This window comes from Peromyscus eremicus, chromosome 3 (assembly GCF_949786415.1).
Source record: "Peromyscus eremicus chromosome 3, PerEre_H2_v1, whole genome shotgun sequence".
Taxonomy (NCBI): domain Eukaryota; kingdom Metazoa; phylum Chordata; class Mammalia; order Rodentia; family Cricetidae; genus Peromyscus; species Peromyscus eremicus.
The window spans coordinates 143,899,927-143,923,512 of NC_081418.1; the positions used below are offsets into that span (position 1 = coordinate 143,899,927).

At 42.9% G+C, this 23,586-nt stretch overlaps 1 protein-coding gene across 1 annotated transcript in view; it reads right to left on the minus strand.

Annotated features, from left to right (window-relative positions):
* Nucleotides 1-2,371: 2,371 nt before the first annotated feature.
* Grin2b (glutamate ionotropic receptor NMDA type subunit 2B) overlaps nucleotides 2,372-23,586 on the minus strand; it is a 123,134-nt gene continuing 101,919 nt past the window's right edge. The window contains exon 2 of the mRNA XM_059258714.1: nucleotides 2,372-2,974. Coding sequence (XP_059114697.1) covers nucleotides 2,372-2,974 — 603 coding nt within the window. The remainder of the gene's footprint in view (nucleotides 2,975-23,586) is intronic.

Sequence of the window (23,586 nt, forward strand, 5' to 3'; positions counted from 1 at the left end):
CTGCAACACCAAGAAGGTGTGCTGGAGTGCTGCAGGAAAGAGGGAGACCCAGCAGTGGCATTCCAGAGATGCGGGGAGACTTCAGTCCATGGGAAACAGCACCCTGGCCGTGAGAGACCAGCGACACACAGCACTAAGGAGACTTGGAATGTTAATTTCATTAATCTACTAGTAGGATACATCCCAGATAGTATAAATTTGGTTAAAAGATTGAAACAGAGTGAAAAATGAGATGAAGAGTTCAGCTTTGCAGACATGAGTTCCCAATAGCCATGGTATCAAAAGAAATGTCTTATCCAGTTTAAAATGCAAGCTGAGACTCAGGGCTGGTGGTACAGGCCTATAATCCCAGCTACTCAGGGGTGAACAACTTCAAACGCTGTCTGTGCTACAGACAGAAACCAAAGCCAGTCTAGGCAACTTAGTCAGACCACGACTCAAAATAAAAGAAAAAAATGTATGTGTGAGCTGAGGCTATAGCTCAGTAGTACAACACTTCCTCACACAGGACCCTAGGTTCAATTCCTAGTACATAAAAAAAAAATGTATAAAATATGAACCTGGGGTGAGGGTGTGACCAGAGACATAACTCAGGGAATATGAAGACATTGAGCCCAAGGCCAGTAGTATAGAAATGAGCAGCTTTCAAACAAAGCCCCAGAATGAAAGAAGAATGTACCAAGGAGCCCAAGATGGGGAAACCTGAGAGAAATCGGGGTCAACCAGGACCCTCTGTGCCACCAAGGGATGGTGGGAGAGCAGAACTCACAGCAAGAGGTTATTGGGGTTGAATGGTCACAGTCATGGCCACATTACAGCTGCTTTTCATCTGAACTCTAAATTAAAAGCTTTGTTTTGAGATAGTAGATCTACTTCCCTCCAGAGGTTAAATACAGGTAGTCACGCAAACCTTCAGCAAAGGTGATTTAACTTTCTCAGGGTGTATTCTAGTATTTTATTTCACAAGCTGGATGGCAGGTGCCTGAGGATGCAGTGTTTCATGGAGAATGTTCTGTATGTCCTATTTAAACAGTTCAAAATAAATCTTTAAATGGATTGTTCAAAGCCTACTAGTGAATAAAGAAAGTCAGGTATTGAACAGCAGTCATAGCTACATTTGTATGAAATTATGTATTTAAACTCATATAGATACAGATGTCTAGCAAGATGTCCAGGATGGTTCCTAACTAACTTAGCAATTATATACGGTTGGTTGGAGTTCAGGTCATTGTAATTTCCTTCTTCATGTTCTTCACCATGCGGTCCTCCTACACTACAGGCCGGAAGCCATGGAGCTAGCCCTCATGGATTGATGTCTCTGAAACCATGACCCAAACTATCTCTTCCCTCCTTTTAAGTTGCTTCTTTCAGGTATTTTACATGAGCAAAACTAAAGCAACTAAAACAGAGGCCTTTCTTTTGGTCTTGCTACAAACCAGACTGAAAGATGCCTCCACCATAGCATGCTGGCCCATGAAGAGAGACAGTGCAGGAGCAAAGGTGAGGAGAACATGTCTAGTTCTTTAAGGGAAGAACACCTCATATGCTAATAGACCCACAGAGGATGTTCTCCACTCCCTCCTGATGCAGCATCTTGCCACAGGGAAGCTGATTCCGCTGCTGTCCCTTTTTCTGAGTCTATTGAATCCAGTGATCAAGTACTCAAGGATCAGAGATGCCTGGGTTAAATTTCAAGCTGATCCACTCACACTCTGAAGGAAGAAAATTTATTTCTATAAACCTTATTCTCATATTGTATAAAATGGAAATGAGTTTTAAAAAATCTGACTAATGGGATTATTTGCAAGAGTAAATAAGGTAAAATATGAAAACTCTTATACCACCATCTAGCACACAGTAAGTGCTCAATAAATGAGAGGTGTGTGTGTGTGTGTGTGTGTGTGTGTGTGTGTGTGTGTGTGTGTTGGTGTGCATGAGTGAGAGAGAGACAGAGATAGAGAGAGACAGAGGGGGGAGGGAGGGAGAGAGAGAGACAGAGAGACAGAGAGACAGACACAGAAAGAGAGAGAGACAGGGTTTTATGTAGCCCAAGCTGGCTAGCTTCATACTAAGGATAACTTTGAACTTCTGATCCTCTTGCCCTATGTCCCACCGCACCAAGTTTTATGTGGTGGTGGGGCTGGAACCCAGGGCTTTGTATATGCCAGGCAAGCACTCTACAACTGATTTGCTGTTTCTAAGATAAGAACACAAAGAACAGGGTTTAATTGAAATGCTCTCCGACCATGACCAGGTGCCGTTTCAAGGCCAGCCTTCAGTCTGCTGCCATCCTGAACTGCCTTTCCCTGGTCCTGCCCCTCCATCCCTCTCTCCTGGTCCTCTCCACGTGCTCTGCAGCACTGCTCCACACTTACCTATTCAGCATGTTAGATTGGTAGATCCTCTTCTCGTGGGTGTTGTAACAACTGCTCTTGGGCTCAGGGATGAAGCTGTGTTCGGACAGCATGTCAGAAGCAGCAGTGGTGATGATGGCAATCCCATCTCGCACTCTGGCAGGAAGGCCATAGTCCCACTCATCATAGGACACAGAGATAAGCCCGGTGGGGAACTCAGAGGGCACCGTGTCTGTATCCCCCGCCACCAGACTAGGCACGATCCATGTGTAGCCATAGCCCGTCAGCCCGACCGAGTTAGCTACCTCAAATATGTACGTGGCTTCTTCCTTCGTGCAGTAGAGGAGGATGATGGGGCTCTGGAGCTTCTTCAGCTGGTTCTGGATCTTCGAGTCGCCGTCGTCTAGAGACATGTCTAGCAAGAGGACTTCCTCCAGCTCCCAGCCCACGAAGCTGTTCTCGATAGTACTGCGGATCTTGTTCACAAAGTCCTGGTAGCCAGGGAAGTAGGTGGTGACGATGGAAAAGATGTACCAGTCGTATTCTTCCATGATGTTGAGCATGACGGAAGCTTGCTGCTCAATGGACGGGCCAAACTGGAAGAACATGGAGGACTCATCCTAGAGTAGTCAAAGTGGAAGAAAAAGAGAGAAACAGAAAGATCAAACAAAGATAGCCATGGGGATTCTGAATCAATGGGATACAAAAGTTCAGGTTCACTGTTTTTTTTCATAGAATTTTTCATTTTCAAATTTTTCAGTAAAAAAATAATTGAATGTTTTTTGAATTCCAAACATTTATAATAAATTCATTCCTAAGAGTATTTCCTGGCATTTGGGAAAGGAAACAGCATCAGTCTATGAGTCTTTTTGTCTGAACTCCTCAGGGTCTTAGCTTAAGATAGTTCCTCAGAAGGAAACACATTGATATTTACACAGTAGAACATCAAATAATCCAAAAGTGGAAAGAAGAGTCCAAGGCCTCATGCCAGTCAGGTGAATTGCCCACATACACACAGACACAGACAGACACACATAAACACACATGCACACACACACATACCATTTCTCGAAGACTTTAAATTTCTGGGTGTGCAGATTTATATTATTCAGCACCAGAATGAATAAACTAAGGTACCATGGGTCTGCTCTTAGGCTTATCTACATGGCTGGTGTAGGTAACACTCACACACAATGGACCTGATACTTGGCTATTAGAAACCAAAGAGAGCATAAAGCTGTTAGTAACACAAGCCCTATAGTACTGAGATTGAAGCCAGGGTCTCATATGCTCTGCTTTACCACTGAGTCTCTCCTCCTTTCCACCAAAAAAAAAAAAATGGCTGATATGGGTTCTCACTTGGTTCCCCAGGCTGGACCTAGACTCACTCTATAGTCTCAGCAGGATTTGAACTTAGAATCTTCCTGCTTTGGTCTTCTGAATAGCTGAAATGACAGGTTTGTATCACCAGGGCACGCCTACTAGCATTCTCGATTAACCTAGCTTATTCTCTAACTGTTGCTCTGATAACAAGATCCACAGCTTAGAGCAAGGTTCAAACAGCACCTCTAGACCAAATATTAAAATGCCGGTAGCTAGACTCTTCATGTGGCGTGCTTGATTTTAGAGCAACCTATAGCAGAGGGATTGTTTTCTAACCCATATAATGCCACAGGTCTTAGACTCATCTATGTACTACACAGACACAGACACACACACACACACACACACACACACACACACACACACACACACACACGGAGCCCATTCTGAGCATCTTGTTTTCCTCCCTTTCCTTTTGAGGGAGAAGCCATTTTAAATTCCTCCCATTTGAAGCTGCACTTTACCTGCAGTTTTACTACGTCAAAGCCTGTAGTTCAGCTCCACCTTGTAGCTACAAGAATCTGAATGCACAAAGTGAATACCCTCTCAGCCTGTCCCCTAATCCATTTCCCTGATTTGTTTCTGGTAATGGAGTACTTTTCTCGGTTCGTGCCCCCACCTTCCATCTGAGGGCTTCTGTCCATTTTGAAATAGCTAACACAATTGCCTCTCTCTTCAAAGGACATTTCCTCCCCACTCCCAACAACCTGGGCTTTAAAGTGTAGTTATGAGAGACCAAGAAATTCGGCCTTTAAGCAAAATTATATAGCCATTTCTTAGTTCAGGAATAAACAGTCAAGAAACAGCCAAGTATTTCTCGAGTGCCAACTATTGAAAAAATACAGGCTGGAAAATACCCTACTTTTATCTCAAGACCCTAGTTGGGCAGTGAGAGCTGCCAGCCCCTCGGCTTTGCCAGAGTAATGTGTGCTTCCCAAGCTTGAACTGGTGACATGGACCCCAGCCTATCCAGAGTGGAGGAGATGATTGCCCAGCAGTGATGAGTCTTCCTGCCAAAGGTGCAATGCTGCTCACCCTTACTGTGCCCGTCTCCTCTGGGCTCAAACATACAGCCAGAGATGAGCTCCAAAAGGCTACAATAGTCTGAGAAGTAGGGAGGATGAAGCAACAAGAATAGATAGCTAGAAAAAAAGGGAATTCATTCTGACTAGAATAATTAATGCAGCTTGTGTGCCTATTCTAAACTCTGGCTAGTCCCTGCCCTTGGACTTCCCCTATAACACAAGGACTATTCTTCAGGGGAAAACGATCTGTTCTTCAGCTGTAGGTTACAGCTGTGATGTGGAGTAAGTGTTGCCCATCTCTGTTAATAAATTCTAACCTCCAAGATGAGAGTAGGAAGTATTGTCTTTGAGAGATGACAGGTCTCGCAGGCAGAGATCTCACAAATGGGATTAGCATCCTTATAAAGGAAACTCCGGAGAGCTGCCTTGACTGATCCACCACGAGTGGACACAGAGAAGCTGTCTTGATGAGCCAAAGCGGAAGTCCTCACTAGATACCAAATCCGCTAGCACTACGATCTTGGACTTCTCGGCCTTCAGAATTATGAAAACTAAACTGTTGTTGATAAGCTGTCTCCTTTATGACATTTTTATAGCAGCTTAAAATGACTAAGACAAGTGGGTATTCAAGACAATGAAGCTTAATTATTCCAACACTTGTCAGGGACCCACAGAGAACCTCAAGGGAAAAAAGAAAAGAAAGCCCATTGACAGAACAGCTCATCTAGAATAGATGCTGCTTTGAGGAGATATCGACTTGATTTTCTTGTAAACACCGTCTTGGAGATTCTCAAGTGGGAAATCTCATCCTGTGAGTTTCCACAGTCCCAATGGTTACGCACAGTGAAAACACTTCCAGTATACTTAAAGATATATAGGACCAAGGGAGAAGATCCCAAGTGCAAATGAAATAAACCGACCTGTTCTGTGATGGGTGAACAGAATTTAATCACTAGAAGACTCTTGAATGCACACAATGTTCCACATACAGTAAAGCCATATTTGGCGCAAATGCACAGCAAGTGTAAGCTTTGCGGAAAACTCATAGTTGTCCATCTCAGATGGTCAGTGTTAATGATATTGAACTTAGAGAATGAAAAACCTGTTAAACAACAACTTGGCCCTCTCTTCTTCTGGTCTTCTCTTCATGCCTCCCCACAGTTACAAATGAACTTGTAAAGATACTACCAGCTACTATGAAAAAAAAAAAAACCCTAATCTATAATGATAGTGAAAAAAGAAAATTTAACATGGTAGTATCACATGCCTGTTGCACTCTGAGCACGCCTTCTAATCCTATCATCATCTATCACCCCTTTTCTATACAACCCTCATCATGCCCACCTTACCCATCCTGTACTGCCAATCCTTCTTATTCAACAAGGATGTCTTCTACAACCATTTTATCTGCCACCAAATCAAGTTTGGTGAAGCCAAATAGAAATCAAGAGGCAGAGTCATGGCTTGTGCAAAGGTTTCTTATATAATGAGGAGTATAATGTTGCTTATTTAGTTGACACATCAGGCTGGTGTACAGTGGTCCATAATAGAATAGCTCTTTTTTTTTTCCAATGAAGCTTTGATCTAACTCTAAGTTGCAAATGGTGAGAGGCTTTGCAAATTATAGCCTCTGTCACAATTCAGAGCACAATATTCATATGTGCATGGAGTGGAAAGTACTGGTGGCCACACATCCATCTTTGCAGGCATCCAGCATATACTATGATCACCCACTAGCGATCAAGGATGAAGGACAGAGACATAATTCTGTTTGCAGCTCACTCTGCTTCCCCATGAACATTTTTATCTCTTAATGATATTACAAAATGTTGACACTCAGGGGTCCTTGGAGCAGCCACCTCCCCCAGTGAAAATTCTCAGATAAGTTTATTGCATGAATGCACTTCAACTTGCCTTGAGAGCATCTTGAAAGTCTTCCTGCATAAAAGGCTGCCTTAACTGAGATGGGCAATTAGCACAGGGGAGGTAGAATTGTACATTAGACCCCATCAGTCTACAACCTTTATACTGTACTTCCATTACATTGATGTTCACAGTGTTTATTTGCTAATAAGAAGAAATAAAAAGAAGTATTTTTTTATCCCATTATCTGCCTCAGAAAACAACTGCCTGAAGAATTAGCAGCACAAGAAGTTTTTCATCATCCAGATCCCCTACTGATCCACTTCTGAAACAAATAACTAAGCATCCCAGTGACCACAGTGCCCATGGCAACAGACTTCATCTCAGTATCCTGCCCCAACACACAAACCACTGTCTCTCAAATGAAATGAGCTATTCATCTACAATTACAACCTCTTTCTGGAATACAGAGCCTTGCAGGATTGGCTGTCAAGGTGTATGAAGTCCTGGCCCCTTTGCTCTAAGTCCAGACAGCTCTGAAGGGTCTGTCTTGCTTCTGAATTTCCCCAAGGTTAGTAAGAGTGTCCATTATGACTGTATCACCTGTCCTCCTTCTGCTCAGTCCAGTTTTATCTTCCTTTCCCTTTCTTGGTGTTGATGTCAAGAGCCTTCTTTAATCAACCTGCACCCTGCTTTCACCTTCAGCCTGCCTCCCAGGAACCTGACTCCACTTACCCTCCTTTATAAACATAGAAAGAGATGTCTTAAATGATTTAAACCAAAGGGCTGGGAAGATGGCTCAGTTGGTAAAGTGCCTGCCTTATAAACATGGGAGACATGGGTTTGGATCTCCAACACTCATGCTTAAAAAAAATAAAAAAAAATAAAAAAAAAAAAAAAGCTGAGCATGGTTGCACCTGAATGTAACCCTAGCTCAGTGGTGTAGGGACAAGCATATCCCTGGAGCTCACTGGCCAGCCAATTTTGCCAATCAATGAACATCAGGTGCAGTGAGAGACCCTTTCTAAACAGATAAGGTAAACACTGATAGAGAAAGACAACCAATGTAGAGCTGTGGACTTCACATGCACAGATGCACACACACACACACACACACACACACACACACACACACACACACATACTTACATGCATACATACACACACATACCCTACACATAAATAAAAATAAAGCATATTTTAACATAATATTTATGTTCAAATATCATGGTGATTCATGCAAGTAGAAAGATAATCCCCTGCCCATTGGCAGCAGATGTCAAAACTAGGGTGAAAAGGTGTTAGCTGAATATCAGAAATGCATTGATGGCAGTTATTTCTTAATGGGATGGATGAGCCTCAGAAGGTAGTTAGCTCTTCATCACCATAAGAAACAGGAGCTTCATTCTTACCTGATGAAAGACTCCTTCCCCGTGCTTTCTCTAACATCATTCTCACCTTCAAGACCTAGATCACGGGTTGATTGTTTGATATATGTGGTCTTTTCTAACTCCCAGGAGTGGACTTAGCCTCTTCTCAGTGCTCTCTCACCTGTGCGTTCATGTCTCTATCATAACACCTATCACATGACAGCAGACAAGTTTACCTCCTCTCCCTACAAATGTGGGTTTTCTGTATGTGTGATGTGTGTACAGATAGTATATGGTGTGTGTGTACCTACACACATCATGTAAGTGCACATGCATGTATATCTGTGTAAGTGTGCAGGCCAAAGGTGTCCTCTTCAATCACCTTCCTGTGGGAGTGTGACTAAGAATGGCCCCTATAGGCTAATGTTTTTGAATGCTTGGTCACTGAGGAGGGGCATTATTTAAATGGATTAGAAGGATTAAGAGGTACGGCCTTGTTGGACAAAGTGTGCCACTGGGGGTGGGTTTTGACATTTCAAAAGCCCATGCCAAAGCCCAGACTCTCTCTCTCTCTCTCTCTCTCTCTCTCTCTCTCTCTCTCTCTCTCTCTCTCTCTCTCTCTCTCTCTCTCTCTCTCTCTCTCTCTCTCTCTCTCTCTCTCTCTCTCTCTCTCTCTCTCTCTTTCTCTCTGCCTACAGATCAGGATGTAGCTCTGAACTACTGCTCCAGTGACTGCCTGCATGCTGCCATGCTTCCTGTCATGATGATAATGGACTAAACCTCTGAAACTGTAAGCAAATGCCAATTAAATGCTTTATATAGCTGCTTTGGTCATGGTGTCTCTTCACATCAATAGAACAATGAGTAAGATAGAAGTCACACTTTTTTCTTTTTTTCCTGAGACAGTGTTTCACTGAACCCAAAGCTCACTATTGGCTAGAGTGGTTAAGTGGCCTCAGGAATCCACCTGTCTTCACCCATGTCCCAGTGCCAGGTTTACAGAGGCCTGTGACCAAATTTTTACATGAGTAGTGGGACTCAAAACCAGGTCCTTATGATTGCATCACAGGTGCCTTACTGACTGGGCCATCTCCCTGACCCTCAAATGTGTGCTTTTTTAAGAGCAGGATCTAGTCTTTATTTACCTATGGAAATCTTAAACAACACACACACACACACACACACACACACACACACACACACACACACTCACACAAAAAAAACCTCTGTTTCTTTTCAATACTGTTACAAAGAAATTTGATTAATGGAATGGAAAGTTGACAGAAACGATCTTGATCACTGAGTTTCCTATTTCTATTCTGATGGTGCAATTCCATGTTTTATGGGAATAAGGTAGGCATGAAAAGTCACACTCAAGCTGCACTTTCATAAGAGGAGACCCCTGTAGTAGGCAGCCACACTGGCAGAGAACGCTACCAGCACTTTAACACACGCTCATTTGTTGAAAACTCAGAGTGCATCATCTTTGTTCACCCCCAATCCCCTTCCTTTCACTCTTTCTCAACTGGGTAAAAGGCAGTGATGACCTTGACATGCCAACTTCAAGGTCAATGTGCAGTTCTTGCCTACCACTAGTGCGACATGATCTCCTTCACCATAAGTGCTATCACCATATCACCGTAAGAGCTGCTCAACGGCCCAGCTACTTCTGCTCCACCCCCCTTCATTCTCCATTCAAAAAGAAGCAGGGTAATTTTTTTAGAACTAAACCATCATGCTGCTCTCTACCCCAGCTCTCCATAGCTTCCCTATTCACTGAAAGAAACAGCCAATGCACTTGATTTGGAAACTCCTTATCCACCAGACCCCATGTCCTCATATTCCATCTGCTCACTCTGCCTGGAACACTCCAGCTGACCAGGCATCCACAGGGTTAACATGCGCATCTTTCTGCTAAAACCTTTTTTTCTCTGGACTGGGGAGATGGCTCAGTGGATAAAGTGCCTGCTTGTTCACACATGCATACACCACACTCAAACATATAGTAGGTAATTATAAAGTAAGTAAATAAATAAAATCTTGCTTTCTCAAAGGCTGCAACTCTAAAATCTATTGTAAGCTTACTATCTTGGTTACTTTTTTTAGTATCTTAACATCTTTTGCATTATTCTTGAGATTTCATAACATCATAGGGATAATGACTCTGCTAGGGCATTTGGGTCAATTTACATAAACATATATGTATATTAATTGTATAGGGTGATGGGTTTTATTATGACATTTGCATTCATGTGTGTCATATCCTTTACTCATATCCACCATTTCTTACCCTTTCAAGTCCTCACTCTCCACCCACCCCCTGTCCCTTTCCTGCTCCTTGTCCCCCTTCTGCCTTCATGTCTCATCATATATCTTCATTTAGATTCCACATGGAAAAGGAAGCATGGGCTAATTGTCTTTCTGAGTCTGGCTTATCTTGCTTAACATGATGAGCTCCAGGTCCAATTCACTGCCAGTGACATCTCCTTCTTCTTTATGACACCAAGGCTGGTTCCCACATCTGACTATTATGAACAGTGCCACAATAATCACAGATGTTCAGTTGTCCATGTCTTACTTGAGAGCCCAGTAGCTATGCATATCCTGGGGTGGCAGAAGATCTGGATCACAGGGCAGTTCTAATTGTAGTTTTCTAAGGAGCCTCCATATGGATTTCCACAGGGGCTACACTAATTTACATTAGTCTTTAAGGGTTCCCTTGGAGAGGAATCTATGTCTCTGAAAGTCTAGATCTGCTAGGATTCCACTGATAAATCTTCACTCCACCAGACTTAGAAAGCTAGTATAAAATGATGGGACAAGAATCCAGATTACCTCCGCAGCTCTGAGAGAATTCCTGAGTGTCCTTTCAATTTTCGTCTACATTCTCAACAGAGTAGACATGACGTAAGGGATAGAATCTTTGCTTCCACACTAAGGGGAAGACTTTCTACCTGAACAGCAAGAGATCACTTCCTCTGCAGACCACACCACTATTTCTTTTCAGCTCACCAAGGCTGGAGTCGGCTACCTAGGATGAGTTTGAATGGTGCCAGTTTTGTGTGCCACGCCTTGCAATATGGGAATATCTCTGATCTTCTCCAGCCTCATCATTTCTTAGAAATGTCACAACCTAAGTACACAATAGAAGCTCTGGGTGGAGGATCTGGAATTTTCCCACCTGACAAGTGCCAGACTCATTTTCTTTAAAGCTCAGGGCATAAGGAACACTGAGCATCCAAAGGTCCACAAACACAAATTCCAGCAGTTTGGTCAGGCTCCTTTAAGAGCCATTCTGGGTAATTAACTCCCTCCCATAGAAGCCAGCATTCTTGTTCTTCCAAAGGTAAGTTTGCTTCCTCCTGGAACTTTGCCTCATTCTCCTCCCTGATCAGCATTCTCTGTTTTGTGACCCTAATGGTAAGCCACTAGAAAACAACTTGAAGATATTCACTTTGAGAATGTCTCCCCCACTTTTAAACCCTAGGTCTCAGATAAATGTATACCCAGAAGAAGCCTGTGAGGAATAAGAGGGGAGAATGCAGATTCTGATCTCCATCCCCACTGAGATGCCCAGCTTAGCTCCTGCACAGAATCAGAGGAGAGGGCTGAGAAACACAAAGAGAATTGCTGGAGTGTGCTCATGCTCAGTGATGTACCAGGACTGTCAAAATCTTAACAAGGCTATTCCATTTCATCTTAAATTAAAATCCCTCTCTGTGGCCTCCATTCCACAGATCAAAACAGTTCTCTGATGGGCTGTATTTTTGTTAAAAGGCCTCTTTTCTACAAAAGAGCAAGCTGATGAGTCTCAGCAACAACCAGGTTCTGTGATGGAAGAGATGTATTTTTTAATTGGGAATTTCATACATGCATATAATGTGTTTTGATCAAATCTACTCCTACTCCCTCTCTCCAGCTCCTCCCCCATCCTCTCTACTGCTTCCCCTCCCAACTTCAGTCCGCCCCTAGCTGACGTGCATTCGGCAATAGATGTACTTTTAACTGAATGAGGAGGGGGTGGAATATAACAGGAGAAGAAGAGAAGTAGTTTTAGCCAATGAAGTGGGTAAAAAATAGTGTAAATATTAAACTAACATTAATTAGATAATAAAGTCATCAGTAATCAGAATCAATTTATTTAGAGAAATCTATGTAAATTAAATGTGTTCCATACTTATTCCAGTGTAGATATGGACAGAGACAGGATATAAAGAAAGGTATCATAATAACCAAAACCTAATTACTAAGAAGGAAAACAAACCACTTCTTATTAAATATGAAACACTAAACCCCAAACACTTATGCTATCAAAATCTCTTCATTTAGTTTAAGCCAAAAGGGTAGAGTCCACAGAATTGTGATTGCTGCTAAAGAATGGGGTTAAGTGCAAGCCAGCGACATCCCTGACGTACAAGCAACATTTTTCAGAGTAAATGTGTCGACATTTGTCTCAAACAAATTACCATTCCCAGCTCCTCATGTGTGTTTGATCAGAACATCACGTTCCTATACAGAGGAGAACAAGGCCTTGACAAACTCGAAGGTCTTCCACCTTGTGATCTGATTAAGCTGAGTGCTGGTGCCTCTTGTAAGGCCATATACAACAGAAGCCCTGGTTCTAGACACAGTGACTGTATTTGTCCCCATGGATCTCTAAGGATCCCTGGAAAATAAGGTTCTTTTTGTCCTCTGCTTGCTCCATATGGAGAGAGCATAACAACTAAGCATGGCTGACTTCTGAATGTGGCTCAGTCACACTCAGTTGGTACCAATTAACAAGCCATTGTCTCCGATGGCTAAACCCAGCAAGAAGTTTTTTGAGAAAGTTTTTTTTTTTCCTCACTAAACATCAGTGATTAATTTCCCTGTGTCTCTGGTTTGGAAAAGAGATTGCTCATTCATTGCAGACAGTTTTAAAGTACAGGTATTCACAATCAAAGTGGCTTAGAATCTATCCACGTCCCTAAACCCAATCTGGCCATCTGTCTTACTCAAGGAAAGCATTTTGAACTGCTCTAGAAATCAAAATAAAATAGCATACAGGAAAGTGATTTTGGTTTGGTTTTGTTGTTATTGTTTTTTAATGCCAGCAACAACTTGGTGGTACCTGCCTGCCCAGTCTCATTCAGAGGACTAAAACATTGACCAACAAGTAGCTGCCTGATAATATTGAAACCAGGACTGGCCAAGAACCACCCTCACAACACCTAAAGCTTGCCATGAGCTTGGCTGGGTATTCTCGGCTGCCTAGATTAAGCCTGTTTCCCAGTGTACCTCCATGTGCATGTGCCCAGCCCAAAGGACTAAGTTGTTTCCTCATGTCCTGGTTTTTATTCCCATCTCTGCCAGATGAAGAGCTCTATTCAGAACCTCCAACTACTTTACGTGGTTGCTGACAAACTGCCTAAACCCAGTTCCCTACAGCTACAGAGGTCTCTCTCAGCTCACACTCCTGTTGTACAGTGAGTGAGGCCACCATCAAGTTACTGATGCCAATGTGTTTGCATTGATTTGTGACTTTTGAAGACCCTAGCCTGTGTACCCACACCAGGCTGAATGACATCACGAGGATTACCTGATCTTGCACAGGGTGCTGAGAGTTGGTGACCTCTGCCCTGTATCAGGCAATCCTGTGTCAGAGTTAGGTGTAGGAAAGCTCTCTGACTGTCCCTCAATCCATTGTCCAGATCCGTAGATATCATGGTCTGCAGTGGCATAAAGATGGCATCCCATGTTTGACATCATGTGTTGGGTTAGCTGCTAACAAGCTTCTCTGAATTGTGTTGTTCTCATTGTTACTGCTGTTTGCTTTCAACAGAAAACCTCTCTCCTTTTTCAGAATTATCTAATGCTTTTTTATGGTTCATTTTTAGTGTAAGTTAGCATTGAAAACTGAGTTCAGAGATCCATGGATCAGTAAGATGGTTCAGTAGGTAAAGGCACTTGCCAGTAAGCTTGACAACCTGAGTTTGATTCCCTGGGAGAGAGAGAGAGAGAGAGAGAGAGAGAGAGAGAGAGAGAGAGAGAGAGAGAGAGAGAGAGAGAGAGAATCAACTTTCCTAACTTGTTCTCTGACCTTCACATGTGTGCCATGGAACATGTACACACACACATCACACATACACAAAATAAAATTAAATAAATTAATAAGTAATTTTTTTTAATTTTAAAGAAAAGAACTAGCTTAGGATTCCCAGACTGGCCGTGCATACCTGTAAATCCTAGCACTTGGAAAACTGAGGCAATAAAGGGTTTCAGAATTTCTAACTTTTTATCTTTTGTTGTCTATCCCTCTAACTCTGATGGGAATGGCTACCTAGAGAGTGTAAGCAGGGACTATGTGCCAGGCAGATGCCAGCTTTCAGCACAGGGAGACCCACACTAAAACTACTTGCTAGCCTTCCCATCTATCCATACAAAGGAGTATTTAATTGGGAATGTTGCAGAATTAGCTTCAAACAGAGTCACTTCTTATGGCTTAGTCTGTCCTCTCTGGCTTACCAGTACAGACCTTGCCAACCTCCCAGGCTTCACATTTGCTACTGTGACCTCACTGCAGCCCAGATCCCAGACTTCTGCATTCGCTACCTTTTAAACTCCTCATTCCCCAGATCATGACATCATTGGGAAACACCTTTATCATCTCCACCGGATGGTGGGAGATTGACAGGGGATAGCGGAAGCACCAGCAACAGCAACTCTCAAGAAGATAACAAAGTTGTTCTAATCTTTCCTAGAATTAAGAACTTGATGAATAAAAGAATAACTCATGTTTTTATTTTAAAAAATAAAAGATTTATTTCTTTTTACTTTATGTCTGTGTGTATTTGGCCTGTGTGTTTGTATGTACAGCACACATGTACAATGCCCACAGAGGCCAGAAGAAGGTACCAGATCTCCTGGAAACAGAGTTACACAAGGTCGTGAAGTTCAAGGTGGAGCTGGGAAACAAACCCTGTCCTCTGCAAGAGCATTAAGTATTCTTTTTTTTCTCTTTCTTTCTATTTATTCCATGTGTCTTATACATCATGTATCTTGATCCCGCTCACTTTCCCATCCCTTTGCATTGCCCTCTGCCCCTGCGCCCCTTCCCCCAAAATAAAACAAATTTAAGAGTAAAAAGGGAAAAAAATGAAAAATCTCATCATGGAAGTTGCAGTGTGACACAGTGAATCCGACAGAAAACCCCTCTTGAGGCAGCATTAAGCATTCTTAAAGACTGTGCCAGCTCTCCAGGCTCCTTGAAATTTGTTTTTAAACCAGCTTCAGTGGTCTCCAGCATTTTCACAATTCACTTAATACTCTAGGACAAAGAAGTCTTTAAAAAAAAAGGCAGGTAAGAGTATAGCTCAGTTGGTAACAGTCTTACTTCAAAAGTCAGAGGATCTGAGTTTGATCCCAAAAGCCCACATAAAAATTCTGGTTCTGGTGGCACACACTCACAGCCTTAGCTCACACTCACTGCCTTAGTGCACACTCACTGCCCTAGCTCACACTCACCGCCTTAGCCTAGTCTCAAACTCAGGTTCCCTTGCAATCCCAGTGCTAGAGAAAGGCTCAGCAGTCATTCAGTCTAGCCTACCATGCAAACTCCATGCCAATGAGTGAGCTTCTAGTACAGATAAAAAGGCGGGTAGCACCCGAGGAATGACACCTGGCTTATCCTCTGCCGTCCACTTGTATACCCCCCCCACACACACACACACACACTAGTTGCTTCCCCAAATAATACTCTTCCATTTCTACTTGGGCCCAGCAGAATGGCTGCTATAAAAGAAGGTGATGAGAAACTTAAAGACCATTTTGTTGTTCATAAAGTGATGATCTGAGAAAACATCATCATCATTCACAAGCCCTTCCTTGGAGTGTGTGTCAAGAAACCTGTCACTCAAAATATATGGAAATCTGCATGAAGGATATGGAGACTCCAGATGTATGTAACAACACTAGACTCGACAAAGCTGTCTGGGCCAAAAGAATAAGAGATGCCCTACATCTACATCGTATCCCCGTGTAAACATTTGGTCAGAAAATTAATGAGGATCGCTGAAGAGGCATCAAACAAGCCCTTCACTTCACTGTGGTAATCTATATTTTTGTCACCATGTTTAAAGTCTACAGATCTAACTGCTAAATGGAGTGGATGATGAATATGAAGAGGATGAGGAGAAAGGGAGAAGGAAGAAAAGGAAAGAGAGAGAAAGGGAAGACAGAAGAGAAAGAAAGAAAGAATGAGTGAATAAAAGAAGAGGAAAGAAAATAGCAATTGTTATTTCGAACAGAGAAACTTGGAATTTGCTTTTTCGTCCACTCTTTTCAAGTTCCCTAGAGTAGAGTTGGCATTATAATTAGACACTGACTAGAGTCCACTAATTGCTAATCTGTATCCTCACAGTTGGGTCTCTGTCCATAGATGACTCAGCAGACAAACTTGAGGCTCACATGACATCTCCTCTGTAGACCTGGCACTCCAACAATTCACCAGAAGTCCTCAGGCTTACATCAACACACCATGGATACTGGTCTTTGCTGATAAACCAAACAGAAGCATCGTACTGGCTCTGCAATGGCATTTTCATTCACTTTGGTGCTGCTTCAGCTCACGAGTTCAGCTTCAATCCAGGCAAAACTGTCAACTCCCAAAGAACAAACATGCAACATGGCCTAAGAGGTCCATGTCCATCACTGTGTAGGACCTCCTAAACAGACAAGGAAGATGTATGAGGTGCAACTAGATCATTTCCTAAACTACATCTTGAAAGAAAATGGCACCATTTCCTCCAGCTGTACAGGCCAGTGAGCCCAGCAGTAATATGCCCTGTATCTATCCCAATTCCATCATGCTGAAGTTAATTAAGCCCTCTCATTCTCATATTTTCTTTGGTGAAGGCACAGTAAAGCAGCAAGAAATGTCATCCAACAATCAAACTGGTATCCAGACAGGTCATGATTTGTCATGCACAAAGACTACTATTAAACCACTCAGCCTTTTTCTTCCTAGATTTCTTTTTTCATTTCTTAGGGCTCTGTCCTTGCTATTCTTTGAGTTTTTACATAAAGTGTTCTTTGTAGCTCAGGCTGCTCTGGAACTCCCTTTGTAGCTAAGGATAGCCTTGAATTCTTGATCCTCCTCCCTCTGAATGCTGGGATTGCAAGCATGTGTCCTTACACACAGCTAATTTCTCACAATTCTTATAACAATATTTATTGAGCTGCTTACAGTGTGTTCTATGCTGTCTAAGCATTATGCAAATGAATTCTCATATCCCTCTGCAGTAAGCCCCATTACTTTCTCTTCCTTACCAATTGAGACAGTGAGTTTGGGAAAGTTAAATGTCTTGCTCAAGGTCGCTGATAGGAAAGGAGGTAGACAGATCCAACTCGGGGTGCTTGTACACATAACCACTGCAGCACACATGTGCTTGAGCTAACTCCAATCACCGCAGAAGCTCCTATCTGAACCATCTATGTATACATTCCCACTTCGGCTCAGAATGTCCACAGCCGTGCAAGAAGAGTCAAAGTCGAACCCCCATGACACTAAAGAGCTAGTTTCACAAACTCCCTGAGCCTTCTTCCCCTGCTTCTCTTTCTGGCCTCTGCCAGCCAGCAATAGCCTTGGTAGCATTCTTTTGTTGCAGATCCTTACAACAGGTTCTTTAAGACCTTACCACTGGCCAATCAATCACACATGTATTAAGTGCTGCGGGGAGGTAAAAATGAAGCACATGTCCTCTGTCTCCAGTGAGTTGAAGGGAAGATAACATCAATATACACAAAGCAATTGGATCTACTTTAAATGATTACATTAGTTTTGGAATGTGTCCTAAGAAAGATGAGAAAAGAAAGCAGCATATGTGGATAGCTATAATTTCCTTTTTTGTGAGTGAGTGTGTGTGTGTGTGTGTGTGTGTGTGTGTGTGTGTGTGTGTGTGTCTGTGTCTGTGTGTGTGTGTGTTGTGTGTGTGTGTAGGTATTCCTGTTCCTGTGAGTGCGCATGTGTGTTATATGTAGAGGTCAAAGGTTGATGTGTAGTGTCTCCCTCAGTCACTCTCCACATTTTTTTCTTTTGAGGCATGGTCTCTCACTGAACCAGACACTCTCCAATTAGGCTAGACTAACTGATCACTGATCTTCAGAGAACTGCTTCTCTCTTCCCCAACTCCCCCAGCCAGGACAAGGGCTATAGATGCATGCAGGCATTTTGTATGAGTGCTAGGGCTATGGATGCATACAGGTCTTTGTGATCTATGGCAAGCAGTTTACTGACTGCCCTGGACAGCTATCAGTTTTAACCTTCTTTCTATATACCTTTAAAAAAAAATTGTCATCTTTCCCTCCAGTAGGTACAGTGAGCAAACAACACCCGCATGTGTGTGCTGCCACTCAAGCGCCAGACAGCAGTCAGGAGAACAGATAACCCTGGGCTTCGAACTTGGCCTTACATTTGTCCCCAGGTAGACAGTGAGACTCTGGTGTCCGCTATCTCACACGGCAAGGTGGAAGATGATGGACGTGCTACATAGCAACACATCCAAATCGTATCTACAGCCTAAATGAATTACATATAAATCTTCTTCCTTGATCTTCGGAGCCTTTCATTCTCGTATGACAGGACTTGTCCGTGATGAAGTCAGGCTCCTGCTTAAAAGGGCTTCTTCCCTTCAAATGATTGCAAATTGGTTTGGTTGAGATTTCGTTTCAGTGTTCCTTTGGAGAAGCTGAGGGTGTGTGTGTGACCGTTTCTAGTATCTTTTCGTCCTCCTAGGGGAATCATCATTTCAGGTCTCCTCCCCTCCTTCCGTGTGTTCGGGTCCTTTATGCCACCCTTTTCCTCTGCACATACAACAGCTTTTAATTAGACACATGGGCCAGCAGATCAACCACTTATTTAAGTGCTGCATAGAGATGACTTAAGTTCCAAATTGATATCTAGCAACTTGCAAAAGCAGCCTGGTGCCAAATTCTTCCTCCATTCAATTTATTATCCCCTGCATTTCATCCACTTGACAATAGATGGATACACAAACGCCATCAGTTTTCAAAGCTGCCCACCTGCTTATTAAAGAAATATAATGACTGTTTTCTTACTGATTAAGCCAAACTCAATTTTAAAAGAACTGCTTTTATTCTTGGCTAAATGGAATTAAATGAACGTGTGGTGAAGTCAGGTGCGGTGATGCCTGCCTGTAATCCCAGCACGTGGGTTTCCCAGGGGGAGGACTCTCCTGATTTAAAGCTCAGCCTGGGTTATCTAGTGAATTTTGGGCCATTCGAGGCTGCACAGCCAGACTGTCTCCAAAAACAATGCTACACTTGCTACACTAATAATAATAATAACAATAAACGAAGTCGTGATCTAACACAGTTTCTGACCTTTTTCCTACTAACACCACAATCTGAGCTAGAGACACTTCCGAGAACAAAAGAGACGGGGCATAATATTCTTGTCTACCTGTTGACATATGTAACGATTTTTCAACAGAGTTAGGAAAAGTCATAGGTTCCGTTTGCAAGTTATGCTTCAAAGAAAAGAGGAAAATGTCTTCGGCTCCGGCTCATAAGGAAATGACTCACTTTATTCATATTTCTGTGTTCCACAATGATGCAAAGATTATCAGAATTATCTAGACAAGATTTCCCAAAATAGTCCCCACTAAAGGAATGTGAACTGCTACAGCCACTGTGGAAATAAGTATGAAGTTTCCTCCAAAAACTAAAATTAGAATCACCATATGACCCAGCTATACCACTCCTGGGTATCTATCAGAAGGACTCTAAGTTCACATATGACTGATATATCCATTTATATCCCTGTTTTATTATTGCACCATTCACAATATGTAGGAAGTGGAATCAGCCTATATGTTCATCAACAGATGATGAACAAAGAAAAATATGGCACATATACACAATAGAATTTTATTCAGGCATAAAAAATCACAACATTTGCATGGATCAATGTGCTAAGTGAAATAAACCAGGTTCAGAAAGACAAACACCATATTTTCTCTCATATGTGGAATCTAGTGGTGTGTGTGTGTGTGTGTGTGTGTGTGTGTGTGTGTGTGTGTGTGTGTGTTAGAGAGAGAGAGAGAGAGAGAGAGAGAGAGAGAGAGAGAGAGAGAGAGAGAGAGATGATGTATGGGTGCAGGCGAGTGTGTGCATGCCACAGGCCATGTGTGGAGGTCAGAAGACAACTTCCAGTTCTGCTGGAGACATGGTATTTCCACTGCTGCATAAGCCAGGCTAGCTGGGCAGTGGAGGTCTGGCTGTCCTTTGCCCCCCATCTCCCTGTTGGGGCACACTGAGGCTGCAGACTCCTGTACGACTGCCTCCCACTCTGACATGGGTTCTGGGGATCTGAACAAGGTTGTCAGGCTCACAGGCCATAAAGGCATAAAAGGGACCTGTGAAGGGTGAGGGAAGAGATCTTAAAGGATAGGGAGGAGAGAAGAGAGAGCGGTAGAACTCATATGAAATGAAAGCAGGAGGACAGACCATTTGGGGAGAGTGGAAAAGGAGGACCAGCAAGAGAGGGGTGGAAGGAATAAGGGAGAGCAGTGGGGGAGGCAGAGGGGAAAAAACAAACTGTAACACATGTATGAAATGACATATCTTGTAATTTTGTATGTCAACCTAAAATATCGATTGAATATAGGAATAAAATTCCCACCAAGGAATTGCACTGTATCAATAATCTAGTTGCACTAAGTTCTTCGTGCTCTTAGCGGTCTTCCGTAACAAAGAACAAGGTCATTCAGTCTTCGTTCTGTCAACTTCTCAATTCTTCCCTCCTCTAGAATTAGTCCCAAATTCTCCTGTCTATCCCTCCATATGAAAGCAGTTCCCTGCTCCAGTCACAAGGAGACTCTGCAGACATCACATTGGTCTTATTTACTAAGCATGTTCTGGGGGCGGGATTAGCACTTTGTTCAGGGAATGGCTTCTAGAATCCCAACTAATTAAGCTCTCTTCCTCGTTACATTAAGGAATTAATCCACTCTATATTGCCCAATCTTCCTTTGAGATGAAGCTCTCTGGCTCTCAGCCTCAGCCATTGCTTTGCATGACACAGTCAGTGCTACTCAGAATAGAGACTGGGCGGAACTGAAGTCATCCATCTTGGTGGGAGCCATGGAATCCTGTGTCCCTTGGGATCAAACCCTTGGACTGTGAAAGAACAGTGGGTCTTTCACTTAAGACATAAAAGGGAGCAGAGGCCATGTCAAACCAAGGTCACAGCATAAGAAGCAGGAGCTTGGGGCACAGAGAACAGCTGGGTTAGAAGGTGGCATGAAGCACACAGGAGAAGCAGGGGGACTATAAAATACAGACCTTATGGCTAGGGAGATGACGATGTTGGATTAAAGCACTGATCATGTGAGCCTGACAACCTCATTAAGATCCCCAGAACCCATGTCAGAGTGGGAGGCAGTCGTACAGGAGTCTGTAGTCTCATTGTGCCCCAACAGGGAGATGGGGGGCACAGATAAAGGACTGCTAGACCTCCACCACCCAGCTAGACTGGCTTATGCAGCAGTGAAAAGACCATGTCTCCAACAAAGCTGGAAGTTGTCTTCTGAGCTCTGTACATGGCCTGTGGCATGCACACACTCACCTGCACCCATACATCACACACACACACACACACACACACACACACACACACACACACACATACACACCAGACCTGTGCCTCTGAGAGGACCAGTAAGCTGCCAGTCCTGAAGTGAACTTTGTCCTCCCAGCTTTCCAGTCTTCTCCAAATAGTCTCATAGTTGCTGGTCACTGTCTTTTGTTTTGATTCTGGCTTTGCACTCATTCCATTGATGATTGTTCTCATTCATTTTCACTAACTCAACATAAAAAGGCTACTGCAGTAGTTAGTGCTCTGGTTTCCTAATACTGTATATGCTTTCAGTTTTCTGGAGGCGAGTGTCTACCCAGGTGACTTCCACCTTGCTCAGACTTCAGCAGAGCTGAGCTACTGAAGTCAGTCTTGGCCCCAGGTCGGAAGCTCCTGAAGCACAAAGGGTAGGTTTGACAGTTCCCTCAGCAACACAAGGTCATTCACATATGAACCTTCTACCTCCACCCAAAGCCCATTCCTCATTCCCCATTCTGCTCTCATCCACTGGCTGGCTATGGTATTCATTCAAGTGTGACTTTTTGTCATACAGGTCTAAAGATGGATGGCTCCTTCACTGTATTCATACTAGAGCAACATGCACACACTCTCAAATTCTCAGGCATACCCCTAGAAGAGCAAGAGCCCACACTGGCAGCATTTCTCCATTTTCTCTTTCATCTATGCAGCCATTGGTGTCTATTCAGTAAGTAACATGTGGCTAACATAGACTAGGCATGGCAAGGACAATGTTATTTGGTGATAAAGTCAAATTATAGTGTAGTGGGCCTGCCACCCAGATCCCAAAGAAATCACACAAAGAAGCTTCTTCTTTCTTATTTCTAGCCAGCTTTTCCTAACTTAAATTAGCCCACCTACCTTCTCCCTTTGGGCTTTTACCTTTCTCTGTTTCTGTAGATCTTTCATTGTTTCTTACTCTGTGGCTTGCTGTGTAGCTGGGTGGCTGGCCCCTGGTGTCCTCCGCCTTCTTTTCTCATTCCCTCTTTCTTCTTTCCTCCCAGATCTCCCATTTATTCTCTCTGCTGGCCAGCCCTCCCTATCCTTTCTCCTGCCTCACCATTGGCCACTCAGCTCTTAGACCATCAGGTGTTTCAAAGAGGCAAACTAACACAGCATCACAGAGTTAAACAAATGCAACATAAAAGAATGCAATACATCTTTGCATCATTAAATGTTCCACAGCATAAAACAAATGCAACACATCTTAAAATAATATTCTATAGCATTGATCAGAGTCCTGTGACACACTATGAGGTGTTTGTTTCCACACTGTTAGAAAGAATGCAATGGGGCCATACACACCATTATCAGGCTCTGGGGAAGGCTACTCATGCAATGCCAGCTTGTTATTAAGCAGTTTGGAAAATGAGCTGTTTATTTTACCTGGATTTCTATTTTATTTGATTTCTACTGATCTGAATACAATTCTCGGTTTTTAAAATTCTATCTGCACCTCTCAGACGGAAGAAATGTCATCTTCTCAATGGAGCCAAGATCACTCTAGATATAGAGTAGATCTGACACTGCTTAAACCATGCCCCTCCCCATGAGAATGAGCTTAGGATAAGAACACCAGTTCTCCATCACAGTTATAGCTGTTTTTTTTAGGTATCATCAAGCAAGCCATACTGCACTCTCCATCCATGACTATTTCAAAAGAACTTAATGTTTCACTAATGTTGACCAAATTTATTTCACTCTGAGGATGTAAGAGTAAAACAAGGTGAAAAATATGTAGTTTACCCTACATAAGAAGGTGGTTGGACAATTTATCAAAAAAAAAATCTAGTTTCTGAAATGCTTAAGAATTTTTGAGTGGGAAGAGGTGACCACTGTGTGTTAGCATTGACTTGAGGTTGGATGTTCAGCTTGTAAGTTACCCCTTTTTATGGATATCTCAACCCAAGCTGCAAACCGCTCCCGCTTTGACTACACAG